The 19,742-nt window shown below is 34.2% G+C and overlaps 3 protein-coding genes and 1 long non-coding RNA gene across 5 annotated transcripts; 3 read left to right on the top strand and 1 right to left on the bottom strand.

Annotated features, from left to right (window-relative positions):
* Positions 1-46: 46 nt before the first annotated feature.
* LOC129565983 (uncharacterized) lies at positions 47-619 on the top strand. Its single transcript, XR_008687684.1, has 4 exons — positions 47-154; positions 271-391; positions 456-514; positions 575-619. It is a non-coding gene; the product is annotated as an uncharacterized LOC129565983 (long non-coding RNA).
* Positions 620-11,154: 10,535 nt separating this feature from the next.
* Positions 11,155-13,947, top strand: LOC129565971 (cytochrome P450 6A1-like). Of its 2 annotated transcripts, none has more exons than XM_055441447.1 (3): positions 11,155-12,401; positions 12,557-12,707; positions 12,849-13,947. In XM_055441447.1, exons 1-3 carry the CDS (start codon positions 11,481-11,483, stop codon positions 13,271-13,273), a joined length of 1,497 nt encoding a protein of 498 aa, XP_055297422.1. In that variant the 5' UTR covers positions 11,155-11,480; the 3' UTR covers positions 13,274-13,947. The 2 variants fall into 2 exon arrangements, with proteins under 2 accessions (XP_055297422.1, XP_055297423.1); XM_055441448.1 differs by having other exon boundaries at positions 12,557-12,650; positions 12,849-13,612.
* Positions 13,948-14,612: 665 nt separating this feature from the next.
* LOC129565976 (antigen 5 like allergen Cul n 1-like) lies at positions 14,613-16,150 on the top strand. The gene is made up of 6 exons (XM_055441454.1): positions 14,613-14,724; positions 14,791-14,850; positions 14,922-14,965; positions 15,071-15,220; positions 15,308-15,543; positions 15,666-16,150. The coding sequence occupies exons 1-6, from the start codon at positions 14,700-14,702 to the stop codon at positions 15,898-15,900; spliced, it is 750 nt and encodes a 249-aa protein (XP_055297429.1). The 5' UTR covers positions 14,613-14,699; the 3' UTR covers positions 15,901-16,150.
* A 97-nt stretch (positions 16,151-16,247) lies between these two features.
* Positions 16,248-19,003, bottom strand: LOC129565975 (procathepsin L-like). Its single transcript, XM_055441453.1, has 4 exons — positions 18,857-19,003; positions 18,375-18,464; positions 18,045-18,262; positions 16,248-17,983 (listed from the first exon to the last, which is right to left on the bottom strand). The coding sequence occupies exons 1-4, from the start codon at positions 18,872-18,874 to the stop codon at positions 17,257-17,259; spliced, it is 1,053 nt and encodes a 350-aa protein (XP_055297428.1). The 5' UTR covers positions 18,875-19,003; the 3' UTR covers positions 16,248-17,256.
* Positions 19,004-19,742: the final 739 nt, after the last annotated feature.

The raw sequence follows: 19,742 nt of genomic DNA, 5'->3' as shown, positions 1-19,742 counted from the left end.
ATTGATTTATTGCCCAATGGGCCGATGTCGCAGTTGAATTCACTACACTATTTCTTTTACGGAATATGTACGACCCGTTACTTTGCCAACAAATGACTTGCCAGAGGAAGGTGGCGCAAGAGTAGTAATAGCTGCGTGGGGTAAAGAAGAAGTAGTAAGGATTGACTAAATTTTTAAACATACCTCACTTGAAATATCAACGTCCATTGAATTACGATATTTCATTTCCATATTTTTATTTATTTATTTCGATGTTTAAAATACATTCAGGGTGAAGCTACAGAAATGTTACGATACGCCACAACAACTACGCGTTCATACTACTCAGAGGTTCCAGGATTCGTTACAACATCTATGAGCTCTAACACGGGCGATTGTCTATTTGATCTTGGTTAGAAATTTGATGTAACATTTTCGTAAAGATGCTTTTAACTATTGAGTCCCAATGCTTTCAGGAGCTCCTTTGTTAAATCAGGCCAATGAACTAGTAGCAATTGCATTTCTTTCTTTCGAAGTAAATCTAATATAAAAGTCTGAATATTTTGGATTATTAATCTGATTTTTTTTCTTTCAGTGCAAGAAACGTATGTATTTTGCGGATTAACAACTTTAGATTCAACGTTAAGAGCAAAGAAATTTTAATGTTCTTAATCATATTGCAGAGCTCGACAGTCTAGACCATACATTTGCAATAACTTACAACCACTTTATGTATTTTTAGATGAACCAGATTACTATATTCGTGTCTACCCCCATAAAAAATGGATTGAAAGAGGCTTAGCAGGGAATATCTACTGTGCGAGTAAAATTTTGATTCTAACAATTATCGAAATGATTGTAATACGTATTGCTGATATTGCACTTTATTAAAAGTAGTAGATTGTCATAGGAAAAAACACTTATTGCAAAGTGTACTACATTTTTCTGTTTCGAAAAAAGTTCAAATAAATATTATATCGAAGAGAGAGTATTGTGTTAATTTCCATATTTTCCAAGCACATAGATTCTAAGAAAGCCACGACACATATTCATTGTATGGACATTTGAAGGTGAGAAGCACTAAAATTGTTCCTAAGCAAATATCAAAACATTATTCTTAATATGATATATGTTTGCTCTTTTTTCTGTTTGGCATATTCTTCTATTCATGTATTACATACTACAGAGCAGACATTGCTTACATAGTATGTAAGCGGTACAAATGTGGTAATTGTTGACGAAACGAAATTGTAGAGCCATTTGGAACATCTTTTGTGCATCGGATTTCATTTAGTGCCAACTAAATAAGAAACAAAAGTGGCAACGAATTGATATCGTGCCTAGCAAAGTCCAATCCATAAGAACACATTCATTGTGTCATTGTTGTGACAAAAATGAAATTGCGTCAGAAAATATAATAATAAAATGAATGCCGAAAGAAATGCTGATCGAACGTGCTGTAAAATGAAGAAATATAATTTACAATTGAAGAGAAAAATTCATAAGATCATTTTCACCGCTTCAATTTGATTTTTTATTCAATTTTTGATATAATGTTAATATTTTGCAGAATGTTCCGTTACAACTTGGTTCAATGTCATTGTTACACACGTATTCTACGATGATCTTTGTTAGCTGCGGATTTTCATCATAAATTTCCTTTATATAATCAAAAGAGTTGAATTTGTGAGTAGATACGATTAAGTGTACTTCTTTTGATCCTAAAAATGTTATTTTGTCCATTTCCCAGGACATTACACTTTCTCTATCCCAAAGATACTCACTAAGTCTTTGCAATTCTTCTTCATACTTTCCACTACAGTACAAAGTGAACAGTTTGCAAATTGTTTCAATATCATTATTATCATTTTCAGGCACAAACGAAGAGCGTTGATTACTTCTTCGATATTTCCAGCCAGTTTTATGGAAAATTCCTTCACTACTCAGGGCCGCTCCAACGCTTTTGTATGCCCGTCTAATGGCCTGCGTTTGTTGGACAACGAATTCCTTTTTCAGAGCAGTTTTTATTGCAAAATAAACTCCGTCCAGCATACAACGTTTTTCGGCTACAATCCTAATCACACCGTATGGATTCATATCAGCACCCATTTGTTCGTTTTTCAAACCGCTACTCACAAACAATAACACTTCTACATGTGGACTAAACAGTTCAATGGCCATTCTGACTTTATCCGTTGTTGCAGTCGTATAGTCAAAAACAATAACTTTAATTTTTTGTTTTTCTGTCCCTGACTTCGAACCAAACATTTCATTTTTTATCTGCTGCAAGTCAACGATTGTAATACCTTTGCCAGCGGAACTGCAATGATTCAGATCAATAGTTTTGATATCCATTTGATAGCATTCTCCACGTTCAATATGTTCAATTTTCTTGAAAGTATTGTTTTTATAATACACATCAGTGGCTTCTCTGGCTTCATAATATGCTTTTGTTGAGTCAAACTCTTTTAATCCAGTCAAATAGATTGCACAATACTGTGCCAAATTGATTGCTCTCATTCCAGTTGCAACTACAATCTTAATCGAGTAATATGTTCGAATGGAAGTATCATCGTTTGGAATGCTGAATTCACAATCACTATCGCTTTCAGATTCATTTTCATCTTGGTAGCCAGTGCTATGTCTAACGAACTCTAAATTTGCCTGTTCGAGTAAACTATATAAGCCGTACAACATTCTATGTGAAACTGCATAATGTAGCACTTCAATATTGTTTTCATAAAAAACTGATTCAATTCGTTCCATAATATACCAAAATTGGTCATCATCTCGGATTCGATCGTCAGTTTCCCATGATTGTGGAAAAGTTCTCTTCGGTGAATTGCGTTCGCATTCATTGACCTTCAAAAATACTTTTTCTTCACACTTTCTCCATTCCAAACGCAATAACATCCTTTGCAATGGTCGAACCAAATCTCCCGTTTTGTCTATTAGCTCCTCATGAACGTAGTCGGACAGCAATTCGATATTCTCCCTATTTCTTGTAATTAATTGACAAATTGATTCTCCGGATTTTTCACCCTTTCGAAGTAATATTCCTAATATTGTATCTTTTCGGTCGAACTTCGCAATCGAATTATCTCCTACCAAATCATTTCTAATATTATATTTTGTGATTTGTAAATTCATTTTCTCAATATCGTACGATTTAAAATCAGATTCTGTCCATATTTTTTTCGTAGTCAAAAAGTAATCAGCACCGAAATCATTGTTGAGTTTCATGAGGCTCTCAACTAATACTTCTTTAGCATACAATTTTGGAATCAAACCAACACTAATCCTCAGGCTACCTGCAGTGTCTGCCACACTTGGGATATTGAAGCAAAAACTTGCTCTAATAACTAATTCGATTGGAATGCCTTTTTTTAATGCAACATGATTTGTTAGGGCCACAAAATATGCCAATACAATATTATACAGACTACTTTGCACATCAGTTTTTTTGTCTCCCTGTTCTGTGAGTTTCTTCACTTGCACCAAAATGCACGGATAGTCATTTTCACAGTAGACATCGATGTTCGGATTTTTTACACTTTTTTCGAAATTCTTCACAATAATTTGGCACATGTTGAGTTTATACTTGAGCAATTCATCGTATAGATAAAAACTATGATCGATTTTCGTTGTTTTTTTGGTTTGAATTTCAGTTTTCGTCTTAAAAATGCGTTTATACTCTTCAATTTCCCAGGGGCTTGAAATAACGCCGGTTTTTGCTGCCGATACTTTTTCATTAACGAACATTTCATCCATCAAAACTGCATTGATACATTCGATTCCATCGATTTCTAGTTCACTTTCTTCACGGGTCACGCTACTTTTGGCCTCATCGATTTTTGAATCGAGTTTAAGCTTCATTTTGATTTCAGCAAGTCGATCGCTATATACGGAACGCAAATAAGTTGCCCAGTATTTTGAATCATTCATATCGAATGCACTTGTCCCCTCAAATCTCGTTCGATATTCACATCTTGGGAAGAATGGATAACGAGACTTCCTGTGGATTGATAACAATTTATAAAATATGAATCGTTCACATCCCGTGTGAAAAATTTGTGACTGACTAGCCAGACGTCTTATTTCGGACTTTTTTGGCTGACTATCAGTGACTAAAAGTGATTATCTCGAACAAAATATTCGACTGTAGTCAACTTCAGTTATAGTCATCTAGTAGCCAAAAAGTCCGAAATTAGACGACTGGCTCAAAGAATAACTAAAAGTGATTGTTTCTATACAACATTTTTGAATTCAATCAACTTAGCCAGTTTTAGTTGTTTGCAGCTACATTCGGTCCATTTTGCCGATTTTCCCAGCCGTTTTCGAGATATTTCGATGTGTAAATATTTATTGGTTTTAATTTACCACTTAATAGGTGAGTTTGGACAAATTAGCAGAAAAGCGTATTAAAGTTCGAAATATTCCATCATTCTAAGATATTTTCACTAGAGGCAAAAATCCATCCATTTAGCCTCCATAAGAAGCAATGTATTTTTTGTTCAAGGTATCGAATCACGCGAAATTCAATTTCGTTTCGCAAGAGTCATCATTAATCGCATGATGTTTTAGACAGCACACGGATTTTCAATAACATAAAACACAACATTTCATGGAATTTAATTATTTTTACTTATGCAAATATGTTTGAGTGCAACTAAAAACCAATATGGAACGAAGTGGGTATTTTGAATAACAAAAAATTGGAAGAAAGAAAATTTATGTTTGCTTCATTTGATTTTGGCGTAATAAAATCAAATGTAAAGTAGCGAATCGATTGAACTTTCCAGAATGACGATGAATTTCAAACATAAAAGATGCATGAGAATCGGATAATAACGTTGATGTAAAAAATTGGTGGCTACCAGCAACGTTCATTTCAATTAACATGCGATTTGTGAAATATTTTCAATTGTTTAAATAATTTATCAGTGCGATTGATGAAACGCCTTACATTAAACATAGCCATTCATCGTATTCGTTCTATATTTATTATAAAGTTCTATGGACCAACTTCAAGTTGTCGTTGAATGCAAAACAATTACTCATCGGTACAAATAAACTGAAAATTCAGACATTCAATTCAAATCGGTTGACACTCAACGAGTGTGTAAGAATAAATTTTTATTGTTAGTGATTTCTTTTGAAAGAAGGATAATCGAATTGAAGAAGAAACGACGTTTTGACTTCATTGAGATCGATTTTCAATTGAAATTCAATTTTTGACAAAAAATTGCTCTGGAAATAATGACAATTTCTATTTAAGGCCGACGAAATACGCTGAGTATCTGGATCTAGCTGAATGTAATATATTGCGTTAGGAGCGTGCAAATATCTGACTGAACTTCATTCGTACCAATCGAAAGAAATGACGGTGGTTGAAATGAGCCCGATATCCTTTGTGATTGCCTCATCCGGTCCATAAATCGCATTCTAAGCGTCAATAATTTCACAAATAATTATATCGCTTAGTTTTAGTTTGTGGAACAACGTGCATTGATTGTTTTGTATTATATGTTCGTAAATGTGTGTTTCAATTCACCTATATTCAGTTCAATTGAAGTATTTTCTAAACCAAATATGAACATATTTGATCTGAACGTGAACAGTTTTGAAAAAACTGAACATGAACTCGAACGAACAATATTTTTCGGATTTTGAACAATTTGAAATGAACTCAAACGAATATGAACAAGAATATCAATATTTCTGAACGTGAACTGTTCATGAACGTTCAACTGGCAGCTCTACTCGGCGACTATTTAAAATTAATTCAATTTGGCAAAAAAAATGAATTCTGCAAATGTTACGTGAGTTTAGCTTAGCAAACAAAAAGACAATTTACGTCGAAACAGTTGGTATAGTCGATGACAAATGAATGTTCCAGTAATACATATAAAGAAAAAATTCATACAGCAGCACTCTCTTGCGATGGTTTGTTCGTATTTTTATCGTCACTGACACAAATTAGCTGAATTTGTTGCTCTCGCTTTGTTTCATCTCATCAAGTTAACGGTATCTTGTTTATGTTTTGTCTCATCACATGCAATTTTGCTTAAACTTCATTGCGAAATCTTAATGAATAAGAACAAAGAGAAATTTTTTTTCATATTTTATGAAAGACTTCTTATTTTCGAAGGATAACATTTCGATCTTGTGCGTATCTGTCGAGCCATTTACGAACGGTTTTCACAGAAGTTTCAGCCAGTTGTGCAATTGTTCCCAAATGTTGGTTGCCTTCATACCTCAAAGAAATGATTCTGCCTTTTTGGGCATCGGTGAGTTTTTTTGATTTATTTGGACGCGAAAAGCAATCCATATTTTAAACGAATCAGTAGACGGATAATGCGTGATACACCATAAACGAGAGCGAAATCAATACACAAGAGATCAATCCTGTGCAATGTGCATACATCAATGCGTGTATCGACACTTTGTTTGTTTTACATTCATCGCTATTCAAAATAGACTCACACTTTCAAAAATACTACGCACCGGCAGCAAAGCGTGTGGCGCAAGTCAATAAGTGTGTCCCTTACACAAACATAATGCACTGCGTGCAATATATCCGTGTTTTCATAGTAGGTACTTTCTTTTGTCAACGACTATACATTGTTCCGAAAAGTATCGAAAACCATGAACGGTGCTGTTCGTTAAGAACTCGCTAAGTACAGCGCCCATGCAGCCTAGAAACGAGGAAATTCGACATATTTCCGTAGTCTCACAATCATTGTGACCATACCATCGACTTCCATATTTAATTTTCTTACGAAAATCCACTTCAGGCTCTTCACTGTCTGCTATTAACTGAACGTCTTCATTGTCTGTAGGTCAGGCAAATTCATTTTTATTCCTGGAATATTTTCACATTGGATTCATCATTGAACACAAAAATCAAAAATCATGCATTGAAAAGGACACTTTGTGAACAAAGTAAGAAATGAGCTCCAATTAATCGCAATTTATGTCGGATTTTTTTAATATTTTTCTTTGTATTTGGAATCTCACGCAATTTCAGTGAATTTATTCAAACTTGCACAATTTTGTCATAAAATTAGTAAACGCAACGATATTCGAGCACGAAATATTCCACGAAATAGATAACACCGTGCAACACATGTTTCTGCACATGAGAAATTCCGATTGATTGTTTTGGAGGACCAAAAACCAAGCACTTTTGCATCATTAGTTTGTTCGAAACCACGTCTAAATTTTTTTTTATCGACACATATAAGACAAATTTCAGGCCAAAATGAGCAAATCACAAACATGAGCTTCGTTTTGACAGGTAAAAGCAAATAGTTTCTACCTTTTCTGCCTTTCAACATCTAGTATGATTCTTTACGAACATTTTGGATACTTACATGACCAAATCGAGTGATGTTTTCACATATTTCTGGCCGCATATTCGGTTGGTTCGATTTCAACTCTATAGAGTTTTATAAAAGAATCGACTTTTGGCCAAAAATCCTTAATTATGGCTTTTCAGGGATGGTATCTTGGCGCAAAGTTATTTTTTCTCGAAAATATGGAGAGTCTACTCAGACAAAAACTCTCAAAATTGACTTTTTGAGGTACCTCCCGAGCAAAAGTTACGTTTTTCATGCATTTTTCTATGAAAATATCATTTTTTGTTCGGAAGGTACCCCAAAAATCATTTATAAGAGATTCTGTGTGAGAAGATTCCCAATATTTCTCGAAAAAAATAATTGTTTACTAAGAAACTCATCCAAATAGTGTATTTTTGGGGTACCTCCCGAACAAAAAATGATAATTTGCCATGAAAAACGTAACTTTTGTTCGGGAGGTACCTCAAAAAGTCAATTTTGAGAGTTTTTGTCTGAGTAGACTCCCCATATTTTCGAGAAAAAATAACTTTCCGCCAAGATACCATCCCTAAAAAGCCTATATTTAAGGATTTTTGGCCAAAAGTCGATTCTTTTAGAGTTGAAATCGAACCAACCGAATATGCGGCCAGAAATATGTGATATGATGCAAATGTGCTTGGTTTTTGGTCCTCTAAAACAAGCAATCGGAATTTCTCATGTGCCGAAAAAAAAGAAATTTGTTACACGGTGTAATAAATGATAATCGACATATTACGACATCAAGTTAATCCGTACGCCGTTTTCAGCTAGTATAGAAAGTTTTGCAATTCAATTGTAATTTTAGCACGACCAACTTACCAACTTTGCTTTCGAATGCTCATTGTCACGTCTTTTTCTCACTCCACTATAAAATAATTGAAAATAGGCTTTTTAATCGCACAGTAAAATTGAGAAAAATTATGGCTTTGAATATTGAAACACGTCCAGTCGGTTTGAGTGTAATAACAAGAAGAACGTTTATTGATAAATCAAACGTCAAAGTCAAGTCAAACTTCATGTTACATATTAGGATGCGTTCACATTTACATTTCGATTGCTATTTCTAACAAAAATATGCTTCTAGATATGCTTTCACTATGGGTGAATCACTGATAAGCCAAACGGTCAATCGAACGTTTCGGAAGAAAATAAACGTTGATAAAAGACGGTAAGTATAAAAAAACTGCTTCCTTTGCGAAAATACCAAATGACCGTTTCCTTTGCACCGGTTGACAACCGATGAAGGAATGCTACATTTTCATCGAAAGTCAGAGCATTTACAGCTTCAGACCTGTGTATATTTGATTAAAAATAGTATGCAATGTTGATAATGGCATATGCTATAATGATATTCAGAGCCGTGGCGTAACCAACATTTGTCGAAGCATCAACTTTCCTGAGTTCAAAATGGTTCACTTTAAATGACCATATTAAGCTATATTAAACGAATAGTAAAACTTCATATATTTTGTATTTGACCACGGCAATGGTGATAAATGGTCTTCTTCTAGTAAAATCCCAAAAGCATACGAAAAGGGCAGTTTCACACGCACAAATACCACTGATACCCATTTAAACTCCAAGCAGTCACGTTGTCAAGCCTTGTCCAGATGATGGTGCTTGGATTGAATCCGACACAGCTGAACCTACACGTGTAAATTGTTTCCTATCTTTGAAGTATGAAACCTAGGGGGATTTCTCACGAAAAAAATGAATAAATTCTTATAAATTTTGAAAAAAATCTTCAATTCGGTCCGATTCGATCAATTTTTGTCAATTCGTGTAAATAAATGTACATTTACACTGAACTTTTGAATTATGCTTCGATGAAATTGTTATGGAAGTTGGTTTTGGTGGATCTCAAGGATCCTTCAGAAATGCTCCCGGTTCTGGAAGTGGATCTTCAGGATGGGCCAGGGCAATGTCAAACCGGATCTGGTCCATCCTGAGGATCCACCAAAACCCACTTCCAGAATCGGGAGCAGTTCTGAACGATCCTGAGGATCCTCCAAAACCCACTTCCAGAACACTTTTATTCAAGCAAAATCGTCATTTCAGCACATTTTCATACAATTTCAATGAAAAAGAAGAAATAACAGAAATTTTTGCACATTTGCTCAAACTTTTTATGTGAGAAATCCCCCTAGTATGAAACAAACACTGCATGAAACTTATTAATTTGCTTGCTAATTAGTAATGCTATATGCTTGCTTAATGTAGACCTTTTTGGAATAATTTAATGCCATGAAAAAGGCTATTTTGTATGAAAAATATCAGTTATTTTCGAATTTTTTTTCCTGATATTTTCAATCATTTTTGTTACAATAATTGGAAATATGGCCTTTCACTTGAAGATATAAAAGAAACATAGAATAACTAATAATTTTCCTTCAAATCTTTATCGTTGTGTTATTTACTTAAACGAATGGTTTAGTGTGCGATAGTTTACTATACAGAAGCATATGCAATACAAAAATAAAGCAAATAAAATCGCGGAAAAAATGAAAAATCTTGCGAACTTATGTGAATGCAATTGAGTTGAATGCACCCAGTACTCAATAATCAATATAAATGAAGTACTGTTATAAAAGTTTGCATTCATATAAATAAATGATTAAAACTCACTCAGTCAGTACGAAAAATTGATAATGCCAGCCATGTATTAAAAGAGTGAATACAACCATGCATAAGTTCTAACTGTTACTCAAAAGTGAGTGAGATTTTTAAGAAAAAACTATTTTCAAGCAATTATTCCATTGTTTACATACTGATCTGGCCTTGAAAACACTATTCGTTAGTTTAAAACCAGTTGTCACATTTTACAGCATTATGATTTTGCTGAAACTTCCCAAGCACATCGGTCATACGCTTCAGACGTTGTGTGGCATGCTTCACTTGTATGCGATATTGTAAATGCAATGGCCTCTCGAATAACTTTACATATACAAGTGTTTGGAGCGTGTGGCCGATGTGCTTGGTTTGCTAGGGGCTAGCCGTGCTACTGAAAATTAAAAATAATAACAGATTTTTCAAAATTTAAACAAACTTAGATCATTAGGTATAGTCACAGTTATACCATAGTTTTGGCAAAAATATTTCAAAATATTTTTGATAGTTCTTTTGACAGACTTATGAGCTATCATCTGAGCACACTGTTGTTTATTCTGTCAACATTGACATTTTGACTTGATTATGAATATGTGTGGCTTCTTCTTACTGATTACTTTTGGATATTTACAACTGTGTGAAATTCTTTTAACTGGACTTTCTCCAGAGACGATTCATTGGAAATTTTGCGTTGTCATGACGACGAGTCGGTATTACTGTCAGTTGAGATGCCTAAAGATTCACCGCATTATGATAATGTCAAAAATATACATTCATAGTGGATATGATTCGATAGTTTAAGATTTTGTCAAATAGTTTCATACACACAAACACCACTACATTCACACCAACTATAGAATATTTGACACTTTACGGATTTTACGTAACTAACACACTTCGACTGTATAACGACTGTACAGTTTATGTATCAGCGCATCTCAGATGCTTGACAGATTAGTGACGGCCAAATTAGACAGATTCATTACAATCGACGTATTTTAGTTGCACAGGATCCGTAAAATGTCAAATATCCTACAGTTGATGTGAATGTAGTGGTATTCATTTTGTGTCTATATTTCATTGGTATAAAATTGAATAATAGAAACGAATTTTGTGAATGAAAGAATCACGGTTTTCCCCTTGATAGTTTGCGTGCAAAAAATCATTATTTCTCATTGGAATTTCATTTATTGCTAACTCATTCTGGCTTTACAAATGCCATCATCTGTTTTGACTCACAGTTTATATAGATACTGAATCCATTCTAATACTATGGTATGTAGCCCATAGTTAAGATATTATTGTCGTAGAGTAAGCAACAAAGTCATAATTTGTGAAAAAGTTGATTGAAGTTTACTGATTAAAATTCTTCTAAATAATAATTGAAAACCCTTCAATACGCTAAGTATTTAAGATTTAAGTTTTGCTGGATAAAATTTCAGCAGAAAAATAGTACGACGTAAAGGTTCAGCACCTGAGATTGAGCTCATAGTGTTGTATGAAATCCCATAAGCAATGGAGCTGATAAGCATTATAGCATTTGTGTTAATTTCAATCATAACCGCTGCATATATTTACTTCAAAAATGCGTTCAACTACTGGAAGTCACGTGGAATCCCATTTGAAGAACCGATCATTCCCTATGGAAGTGTGAAAGGATTGAATAAAACCATTCATACGTCTGATATAACAAAACGAATTTACGACAAATTTAAAGGAACTGCAAAGTATTGTGGCGTTTATCTAATGGCTGCACCAATAGCCATGATTTTGGACCTTGACCTCGTGAAACATATTCTAGTGAAAGATTTCTCAAACTTCAGTGACAAAGGGTTTTATTCGAATGAAGAAGATGATCCGTTGAGTGCAAATTTGTTTACATTGGACGGTGATAAGTGGAAAAAGCTACGTGCCAAGCTGACTCCCACCTTCACAAGTGGTAAAATGAAAATCATGTTTTCGCACGTTGTTGAAGTGGGAGAACGTTTCAATGATTGTTTACGCGGAATAGTTCAAGAAAATAATGAAGTGGAAATTAAAGATCTTCTAGCAAGATTCACCACGGATGTGATTGGCACATGTGCATTTGGAATCGAGTGTAATAGTTTGAAAGATCCCAATGCTGGGTTCAAGAATATGGGCGAAAAAGCATTCCGGCCGAGATATCCGTCGTTGATTCAATTTTTGGTCATTGGAATGAAAAATGTTTCCAGAAGATTCCATGTGAAAATAATGCCAGATGATGTGTCTGAGTTTTTCTTGCGCATGGTTTATAACACGGTTAAATATCGTGAAAAGAATGACGTGCATCGAAACGATTTCATGGACATTTTGATTAAATTGAAAAACGATAAGAATGCTCTGGAGGGTTTAACCTTAAATGAAATCGCCGCTCAAGCTTTTCTGTTCTTTTTGGCCGGATTTGAAACATCATCGGTAAGACAATTTTTGAGTATATATAATGCTTTGCTCAAAAATCATCTTCTCTCTTCGGACATTTTCGAGTTTAATGCAATGATAGAGCACACAGAACCTGGCGATGTTATAGAAAAAATTTCTGTTTTTTTTATTCGTCTTTTTATTTTCATCAGACCACATTGATGTTCTGTTTGTATGAGCTGTCAAAGAATCCTGATATTCAATCCAAAGCGCGGAAGGTTGTTCAAGAGGCGTATGAAAAGCACGGTACATTCACATATGAAATGATGATGGATATGCCATACATTGATCATATACTTCAGGGTGAGTGACATAGTTTGCATTTAGTCTGTTTTAATTTATTTTTCATCATTGATCATGTTGCATGGTAAATAAATAGCACAGATTTGGAAAGGTCCATTTCAACAACTAATGTATGTTTGATTTCATTTCTATCTTTTTCAGAGACCCTTCGAAGGTATCCACCCGTACCTTTCGTGAGTCGAATTGCAAAAAATGATTATAATGTTCCAGAAACTAGCAACATCATTGAGAAAGGAACAATCATTGTGATCCCCACGTACGCTATTCAAAATGATCCAGAATACTATCCAGACCCAGAGAGATTTGATCCTGACAGATTTGCAGCCGATATAGCACGAGAAAGAGATACTATGACATGGTTACCTTTTAGCGAAGGACCCAGAAATTGCGTTGGCCTACGTTTTGGAATGATGCAAGCCCGAACTGGCCTTGCGATTCTGCTCAACAATTTTGAATTCACCCTCAACTCGAAAACAATTGAACCACTTTCCTATATACCAGATTGCTTTGTATTGAATCCCAAAGGTGGAGTTCATCTGAACTTGATACCAATAAAGTCCAAATAATTACAGAACACGCAGTAGCAACTCAAGTTTCCGTGCTAAAATATCATTATTGTTTATGGGCGGCTCATTTAATACAAACTCAGTCTTTAATTTGAAATATAATCTTTTTTGTAAATCATAGTATTTCTCAAACTTATACTGTTCTGTGTAAATAGCTATGTATTTTGTAGCCACTGTTATGCGAAGAATTTGCAACAAAATGTAAAATTTAGACAAGTTCTGAACAAACAACACAATTAAAAAAACACACTCTGTTGAGTGCATCATTATTGATAAGCAAAACTGTGCTGAGTCAACACAAGAAAGTGAAAAGATATATCCATAACATTCAACCAACATTACATGGCTCATGCATACATATACACACATTTGGAAACAGGGAATATATGTCCAATCAATTACGATGCTGCGAACTGTATTTGTGTTCTTGTTCATTATTCATTGTTGCAGTTCACTTCATTTAACAAACAAATCTTCACTCAATTTTCTAAACCAAAATATTTTGAAAGGGAGAAATCTCTCTGAATTTTAGAATCATCAAAGTAAAATTATAATTTTATTTCGATGATTCTAAAATTCAAACAAATAATTATTTGTTCGAAAAGCCCACACGTTCCAATGTATTATTATGAGTATTAAAAGAAATGATAATAAATAAAGATGTTCACTTCCAGCATTTTCATCGTGTTTTCATACTTGGCGTTTGATCAATTGTTTTAGTTAACGCTTGGATTCAATTGAAAAGGTGTAGAATACTAGAGAGTAGAATGTGGTGAAGTTCCACAAAATGAATAATGAATTATGTGTATTCAAATATACGCTCATTGGCGAGGAAATGAATTTTCTTTATTCAAATCAATCTGATTGGTTGAATTGATTTAGAAATGATTAAGAAAATAGAAAAAAATCTCATCATAAATACAGTATAAAAGGAATTACAAAATAATGTGTTTTTGCTGATTTGATAAGATAAATAAATGTCGACCAATCGGAACAAAATTTCCTCACGAAATGGTACTAAAGCCAAACTGTTCGTAATGAAATGCCCGCGCTCCCACGAATAGAACCAGTTAAAACACATGCATCAAACAGTGCATGATTGCAAATACTAAAATTAGATTTTGTACGATTACAATAATTGCATACAATTGAATAATGAATTACTTTGGATGGATTTTTATGACTTCATTAGCTCTGTCAAAAAGTGATAATTTACAATCAAAATTTGAATATAATCGGAATCAAATTCTCCAAGCAAATTTCCGCATCATCAATGAATCCACTATAAATACGGATCACTCTTCGCTGAATGCTTCAGTTATAACAAATTCAATAAACCCATTATTACTGGCAAGGTGCACAGAGATTGGAAAAAGTTCAGAGAATTCCAAGTTGAATTGCTGACTTTGCCAATATTTCTGACATCATGTTTTTCTACCGAGGGATTTTTAGTAAGTGAAAAATCGTTGATGTTCAATGAGGAAAATGCTTTTCGTGATAATTTGCATTTATTGTAGTTTTGTGCTTTATTGCCGTTTCCGTGAATGCCCAAAGTGGGTGGTGTGATCCGAAACTATGTGAGCATCTTTCGATTTTTTTCTGTGAACTTTTAGAAGGTTCTCGTTTAAATATTTCATTCGTCGCATAGGTTCAGGTGGACAAAAACACGTCGCGTGCATGTCCGGTAACCCTGTAAGTGAGAAAGAAAAATAATACGATATTGAAGTTTTCTACTTTAAGAAAGTGTATTTTATTTGATTGTCGGTTAAATTGTTTTCTTTTCAACTCAACGCATAGCAATGGGCTCCGAGTTGTGATGATCCAGAACAAATCAAAATGACACCCAAGTTGAAGCGAATTATTTTGGAAGAGCACAACAAATTGCGAAATCAACAAGCACTTGGGCAAACATCCGGATATAAAGCAGCCACACGCATGGCCACCATGGTAAGCTAATTTTATGTGTGAGTTCGGTATTTTTGTGTTTTTTCGTAAAACTGGGCATTATAAGATATCAAAGTTGGAATTTTCTAGACATGGGACGATACGCTGGCCTCACTGGCCGAACTGAATACATTACAGTGTGAAATGGAACATGATAAATGCCGAAACACATACGAATTCACTTTGGCCGGTCAAAATTTGGCTGAAAATGGTGACAAAACGGGCGTTGAAATTGCCAGGTGGGCTCCCGGCTATTGGTTTGAAGAATGGTCACTTGCTGAATCGAGCGACATCACAGAATACAAACGATTATCAAATGACCAGGGGTAAAATGTTTCGGTAGATAATTTACAGAGAAAGAATTTTTTTTTTAAGATGTCATGAATCATGATAACTTCGAAAGGAATATGAGCAAATCGCTAAAATATTATTATATTTTTGTTTACAGTGACTGGATTGCACACTTCACGCAAATTGTGAAAGATAGTGCGCACAAAGTGGGCTGTGGAATAAGTAAATTCAACGAAGGCAAAAGGCGAAAATCTCTGATTGTCTGCAACTATTCCATAGCGAATATTAGCAAAAAGCCAACTTATACTGTAGGTTCCGCAGCATCAGGGTGTAAAACCGGTTCAAACCCAGATTTTGCAGGACTATGTAGTGTAAACGAAAAATACGATTGAATTTATAGATTTTATCTTCTATACTTCTACTTCTTTGCCCATAAAATATGAAAGAAATATAATCAAGTGTCATCGAAAATAATTTCAGCTCCGGTATTATTTTTTTCGCGTTTCCAAGGTAAGGAAACACCATGAATCATTTCTAATCATGCATGTTATTGCTATTCATGGTACAAAAGTTATTGCAAGTCATCAGCTTTTGCAACCAAGATAGTTCTCGTATGATCAGCCGATTTTTTTACTCTTTTTTCCAAATTTAGAATCAAATATGTTAACATTTGTGTACATTGAATTTAAAGTTATTTGGAAAACGATTAAAAATTCATAACATAAATCACACAGGCAAATTATTTCTTGTAGTTTTATTGAAAAGTTTCAACATTTTAAATTAATCCGAACGAATAATCATAATAGATGACTTAATAAAAAAACAACTATGAATTGAATGAAAGAAAAGAATACGATCTCTTTCATCTCAACAGAAGAATACACATATGAACAAATCGTGTTAAAATTAGTTAGTGCTAGTGCTTAAATTTCGGAATTGTTACAATTTATTATATTCCAGTGCACAATCATCTCGTTTAATCTCAGACAGTGTAAATGTTTGACTTATATAAATGTATAATACACTCACTTCGAAAAAAAAGGAGAGAAATAACCATTTTTTGGATACATGAACGGAAGTAGCACTCAAAAAGTTCAACTCATCAATATACACATTTCGTTCTTTTGAAAAATAACTTCTGAGCATTTCATTGCAAATTAAATGCGCTCTTGTTGTATTAAGCTTGCGACTAAGTAATTTAAAGTTGAAGCATGTAAATAATCCATGGAAGCTTCAATGCCAAGTCCCATTCACTTTATTTCCAGAATGAAACGATAAGTCATATCATCGTAGAAACAATTAATGTAAAATAATCTTTTATAGAGTTTTCGTTACAGATTTATATATTATGCCTATAACCAAAAATGTGTTGAATAAATAAATGTAACATTGTATGAGATGAAGCAAATTTGGCCAAACGATTCAATCCAATCAAGCTAATAAGTAACTCTGACGATCTCTTTGTTCGGACCAACATGTGTGTGGATTAACAAATCGAATTGGGTTCATTGTTCAGCAGTTTGTTTTATACTATATTTGGAGAATTGTCCAGTTCTTCTTCCAATAATCTCTGGTGGCAATGTATATCGATGTATATTGTGCTACAATTTACAATCCGGTTAACAAAAATACAGGATTTTCTCGAAAGATTAATTTTATCTCAAACGTTTGTTCTTTATTACTTGAGTGAAAAGCAGATTTTGTCTAGACTGTGTTGAACACAAAATAAAAACAATGAATGAAATTTGTCAAAGTGGATAATAAGCTGCTGAAGCGATAGCGCAGTGATTGTTCTTGTTGCGTGCCAATTTGAAGTATCCGGCATTTCCCCATGAGGTACTCCAGCTGTTCTTGATAAGATAGTAATCTTGTCCATTTTCATCCGTTCCATAGCCAATCGCCAACACAGCGTGACCATTCACATTTTGCGAAAGGCATTCCGGTTCGAAGTACACGCCGGTAGAATAGAATCGGAATGAATAGTGCGTTGCATCAATGGAAACGGAGACTGGGCCGACGGTGGCAAGAGCCGCGACTAATGCCGTTTCATCTCCTTCCGGAATATCGACGACACCATGATCAGTGGTAACTGAGTTCTTTGGATTGTATCGACAGGTGTTATTATCGGTGCCTTCGTACGGATAAGATTCTTCAGATTCAATGCCACCATTATCCTTAACGTATTGGAAAGCATAGTATCTAAAACCGCCGTTACATCCATGGGTTCCGTATTCAGTTGAGCAATCAATAATATTTTGCTCGGACAATGACACCAACTGTCCGGTCTTGATGAAATGATGCGATTCCAATGCAGCGCTAGCCGCAAATGCCCAACATGAGCCGCAACGTCCTTGATCTTTGATTTCATTGACAGCACCCTTCTCCCTCCAATCTACCGACGGTGGAATTATTACATTGGCTGGTGAAACAAATACGGTTGAATCTATAATTGTCTTGTTGACATCATTGTTCGTACTGAAATTACAAAAACCAATTTCTTGACAAATGTTACCTTTTCAATAGAAAAATAACTTACTCTTTTGGTGCCGTTTGATCAGAAGTATCGACTCTGCCACTTATTTGAACGAATTCATCGTTTGTCCAATCGGCAAACTTGTTCAATGCCGTTTTGAATGGAACTTCTCCTTTGTCGAAGGCTACATTGTGTTGGGCAATTTTCTGTTGGTTTTCTTTGAAAATATTCATGCGAAACAAGTCTTCGGCATCACTTTTATACTCTTTTGAATACTTCAACTAGAAATGATGAGAGAAAAAAAAAATGCAATTGTATTATTACTCTTTCGGCTTTCAGTCAAATGTGAATAAAAAAACAAAGAATTTTAAAATGTTAAAATGTCTCTCTCACCTTGAATCTATTCCATTCATTTTCAATGTCATTGACAGCAAAGGTAAATAAGAAAGCGTTGATAACCACCAAACATATAATGCACGCAGCCTAGAATTTAATTAATGCCAATGAACTCGGTTGTTAAACGTTCAAAATTAAAGCGGTTAATTGTGTTTATAACAGTATATTAAACCATTACAACGAAGCGACGAGTAGCTCTAACTTGTTATGACTGTGCGGATGTAATGTAACATATCAGTTATTCTAATCGAAAAATGTATGAATTCAAGTAGTACAAAAGATCCGTCGTTTGTACGATCTGACTCAGCACAAGGAGCTTCATTAAACCATTTATATGATAAAATACATAGAATTATTTCACATCAATTTGACACTATAAATAGTAAAATTACTTCACAATAAAAAGGAAATCACAATTTTTAATTCATTCATTTTCAACGCACTTCTTATAATTCTTTAAAAAAGAAATTACCACTTACTTGAGTATATTTGAACATCTTAAAATTCCTTGCTATCAGTCTAACTGATGAAAACGACAAATGAAATCATAACAGAGTGTTGTTCAAACGACGCCTGCAAGCGTAATAAATAGTCAAGTTGATGATGTTTACTTTGAGTTGTTGATAACTCATCATGAAAAGTTGATATTTTGACCTTTAATTTTTTGAATTTGCATACACATTGTGTATTACACATATAAACGAGTATATGACATCAGCCACTGTGCTAAAATTGGTGTATCAAAATCATTTTACATTTTTTAAATTCTTGATTCCGTATATGTTTCATACACAAACATTAGCTATGCTATTTATTACGGAATGTTCAATTCGTACATATTTTCAATGGAAAAATTGATAATAATTTCACTGAGTGAATGGAATTTTTAGGTCGTGAAATTTTCAAAGTAACACGTAGCGTACTGTTCAGTGTTGATGAGAAGGGTAATGTTGAAAAGTGGTCCAAAATTAACTCTTCGGCATCGGTTAGCAAGCCAAAACGTATAGCAAACAAGGTCTTAAAAGTCGATGAATTGGCAGCTAAGCTGCCAAAATGTCAAGTCGAAATGGAAAATATCACATTGGAAAAGTTTGCTGAAATCAACCGCGGGCTACAAGTCGAAGCAATCAAAAACAAGATTAAGAACTTGCCACGTAAGAGATTTTCATTTTTTTTAACAGTTGTGAAAATCGCAAGTGATCGGTGATGACATCGATTTTGACATTTTATTTGACGACACTCTCTTGCGTGTTTACAATTTCGTTTTCCTGGGTAAAAATTCAATCGGCACTATTCCGAAGAATCGTGTGCAAATTGTTGCGAAGATTAACGACGGTGTTTGGAATGGAAACTCCAAAGGCATCG

The sequence above is a fragment of the Sitodiplosis mosellana genome, unplaced genomic scaffold, assembly GCF_009176505.1.
Source record: "Sitodiplosis mosellana isolate CC-2019 unplaced genomic scaffold, AAFC_SMos_1.0 Smas_scaffold_3, whole genome shotgun sequence".
NCBI classification, from domain to species: domain Eukaryota; kingdom Metazoa; phylum Arthropoda; class Insecta; order Diptera; family Cecidomyiidae; genus Sitodiplosis; species Sitodiplosis mosellana.
This window is presented reverse-complemented; position numbering and strand designations above follow the sequence as displayed.

Bases quoted from the DNA above. Each gene is read 5' to 3' on its own strand.
- LOC129565971 (XM_055441447.1), top strand. From the start codon at position 11,481: ATGGAGCTGATAAGCATTATAGCATTTGTGTTAATTTCAATCATAACC. The intron at 12,402-12,556 runs GTAAGACAATTT...TATTTTCATCAG, and splicing joins CCGGATTTGAAACATCATCG to ACCACATTGATGTTCTGTTT. The intron at 12,708-12,848 runs GTGAGTGACATA...TATCTTTTTCAG, and splicing joins CATTGATCATATACTTCAGG to AGACCCTTCGAAGGTATCCA.
- LOC129565976 (XM_055441454.1), top strand. From the start codon at position 14,700: ATGTTTTTCTACCGAGGGATTTTTA. The intron at 14,725-14,790 runs GTAAGTGAAAAA...CATTTATTGTAG, and splicing joins TTTCTACCGAGGGATTTTTA to TTTTGTGCTTTATTGCCGTT. The intron at 15,544-15,665 runs GTAAAATGTTTC...TTTTGTTTACAG, and splicing joins CGATTATCAAATGACCAGGG to TGACTGGATTGCACACTTCA.
- LOC129565975 (XM_055441453.1), bottom strand. The intron at 18,263-18,374 runs GTGAGAGAGACA...CATCATTTCTAG, and splicing joins ATGAATGGAATAGATTCAAG to TTGAAGTATTCAAAAGAGTA. The intron at 17,984-18,044 runs GTAAGTTATTTT...TTGTAATTTCAG, and splicing joins GATCAAACGGCACCAAAAGA to TACGAACAATGATGTCAACA.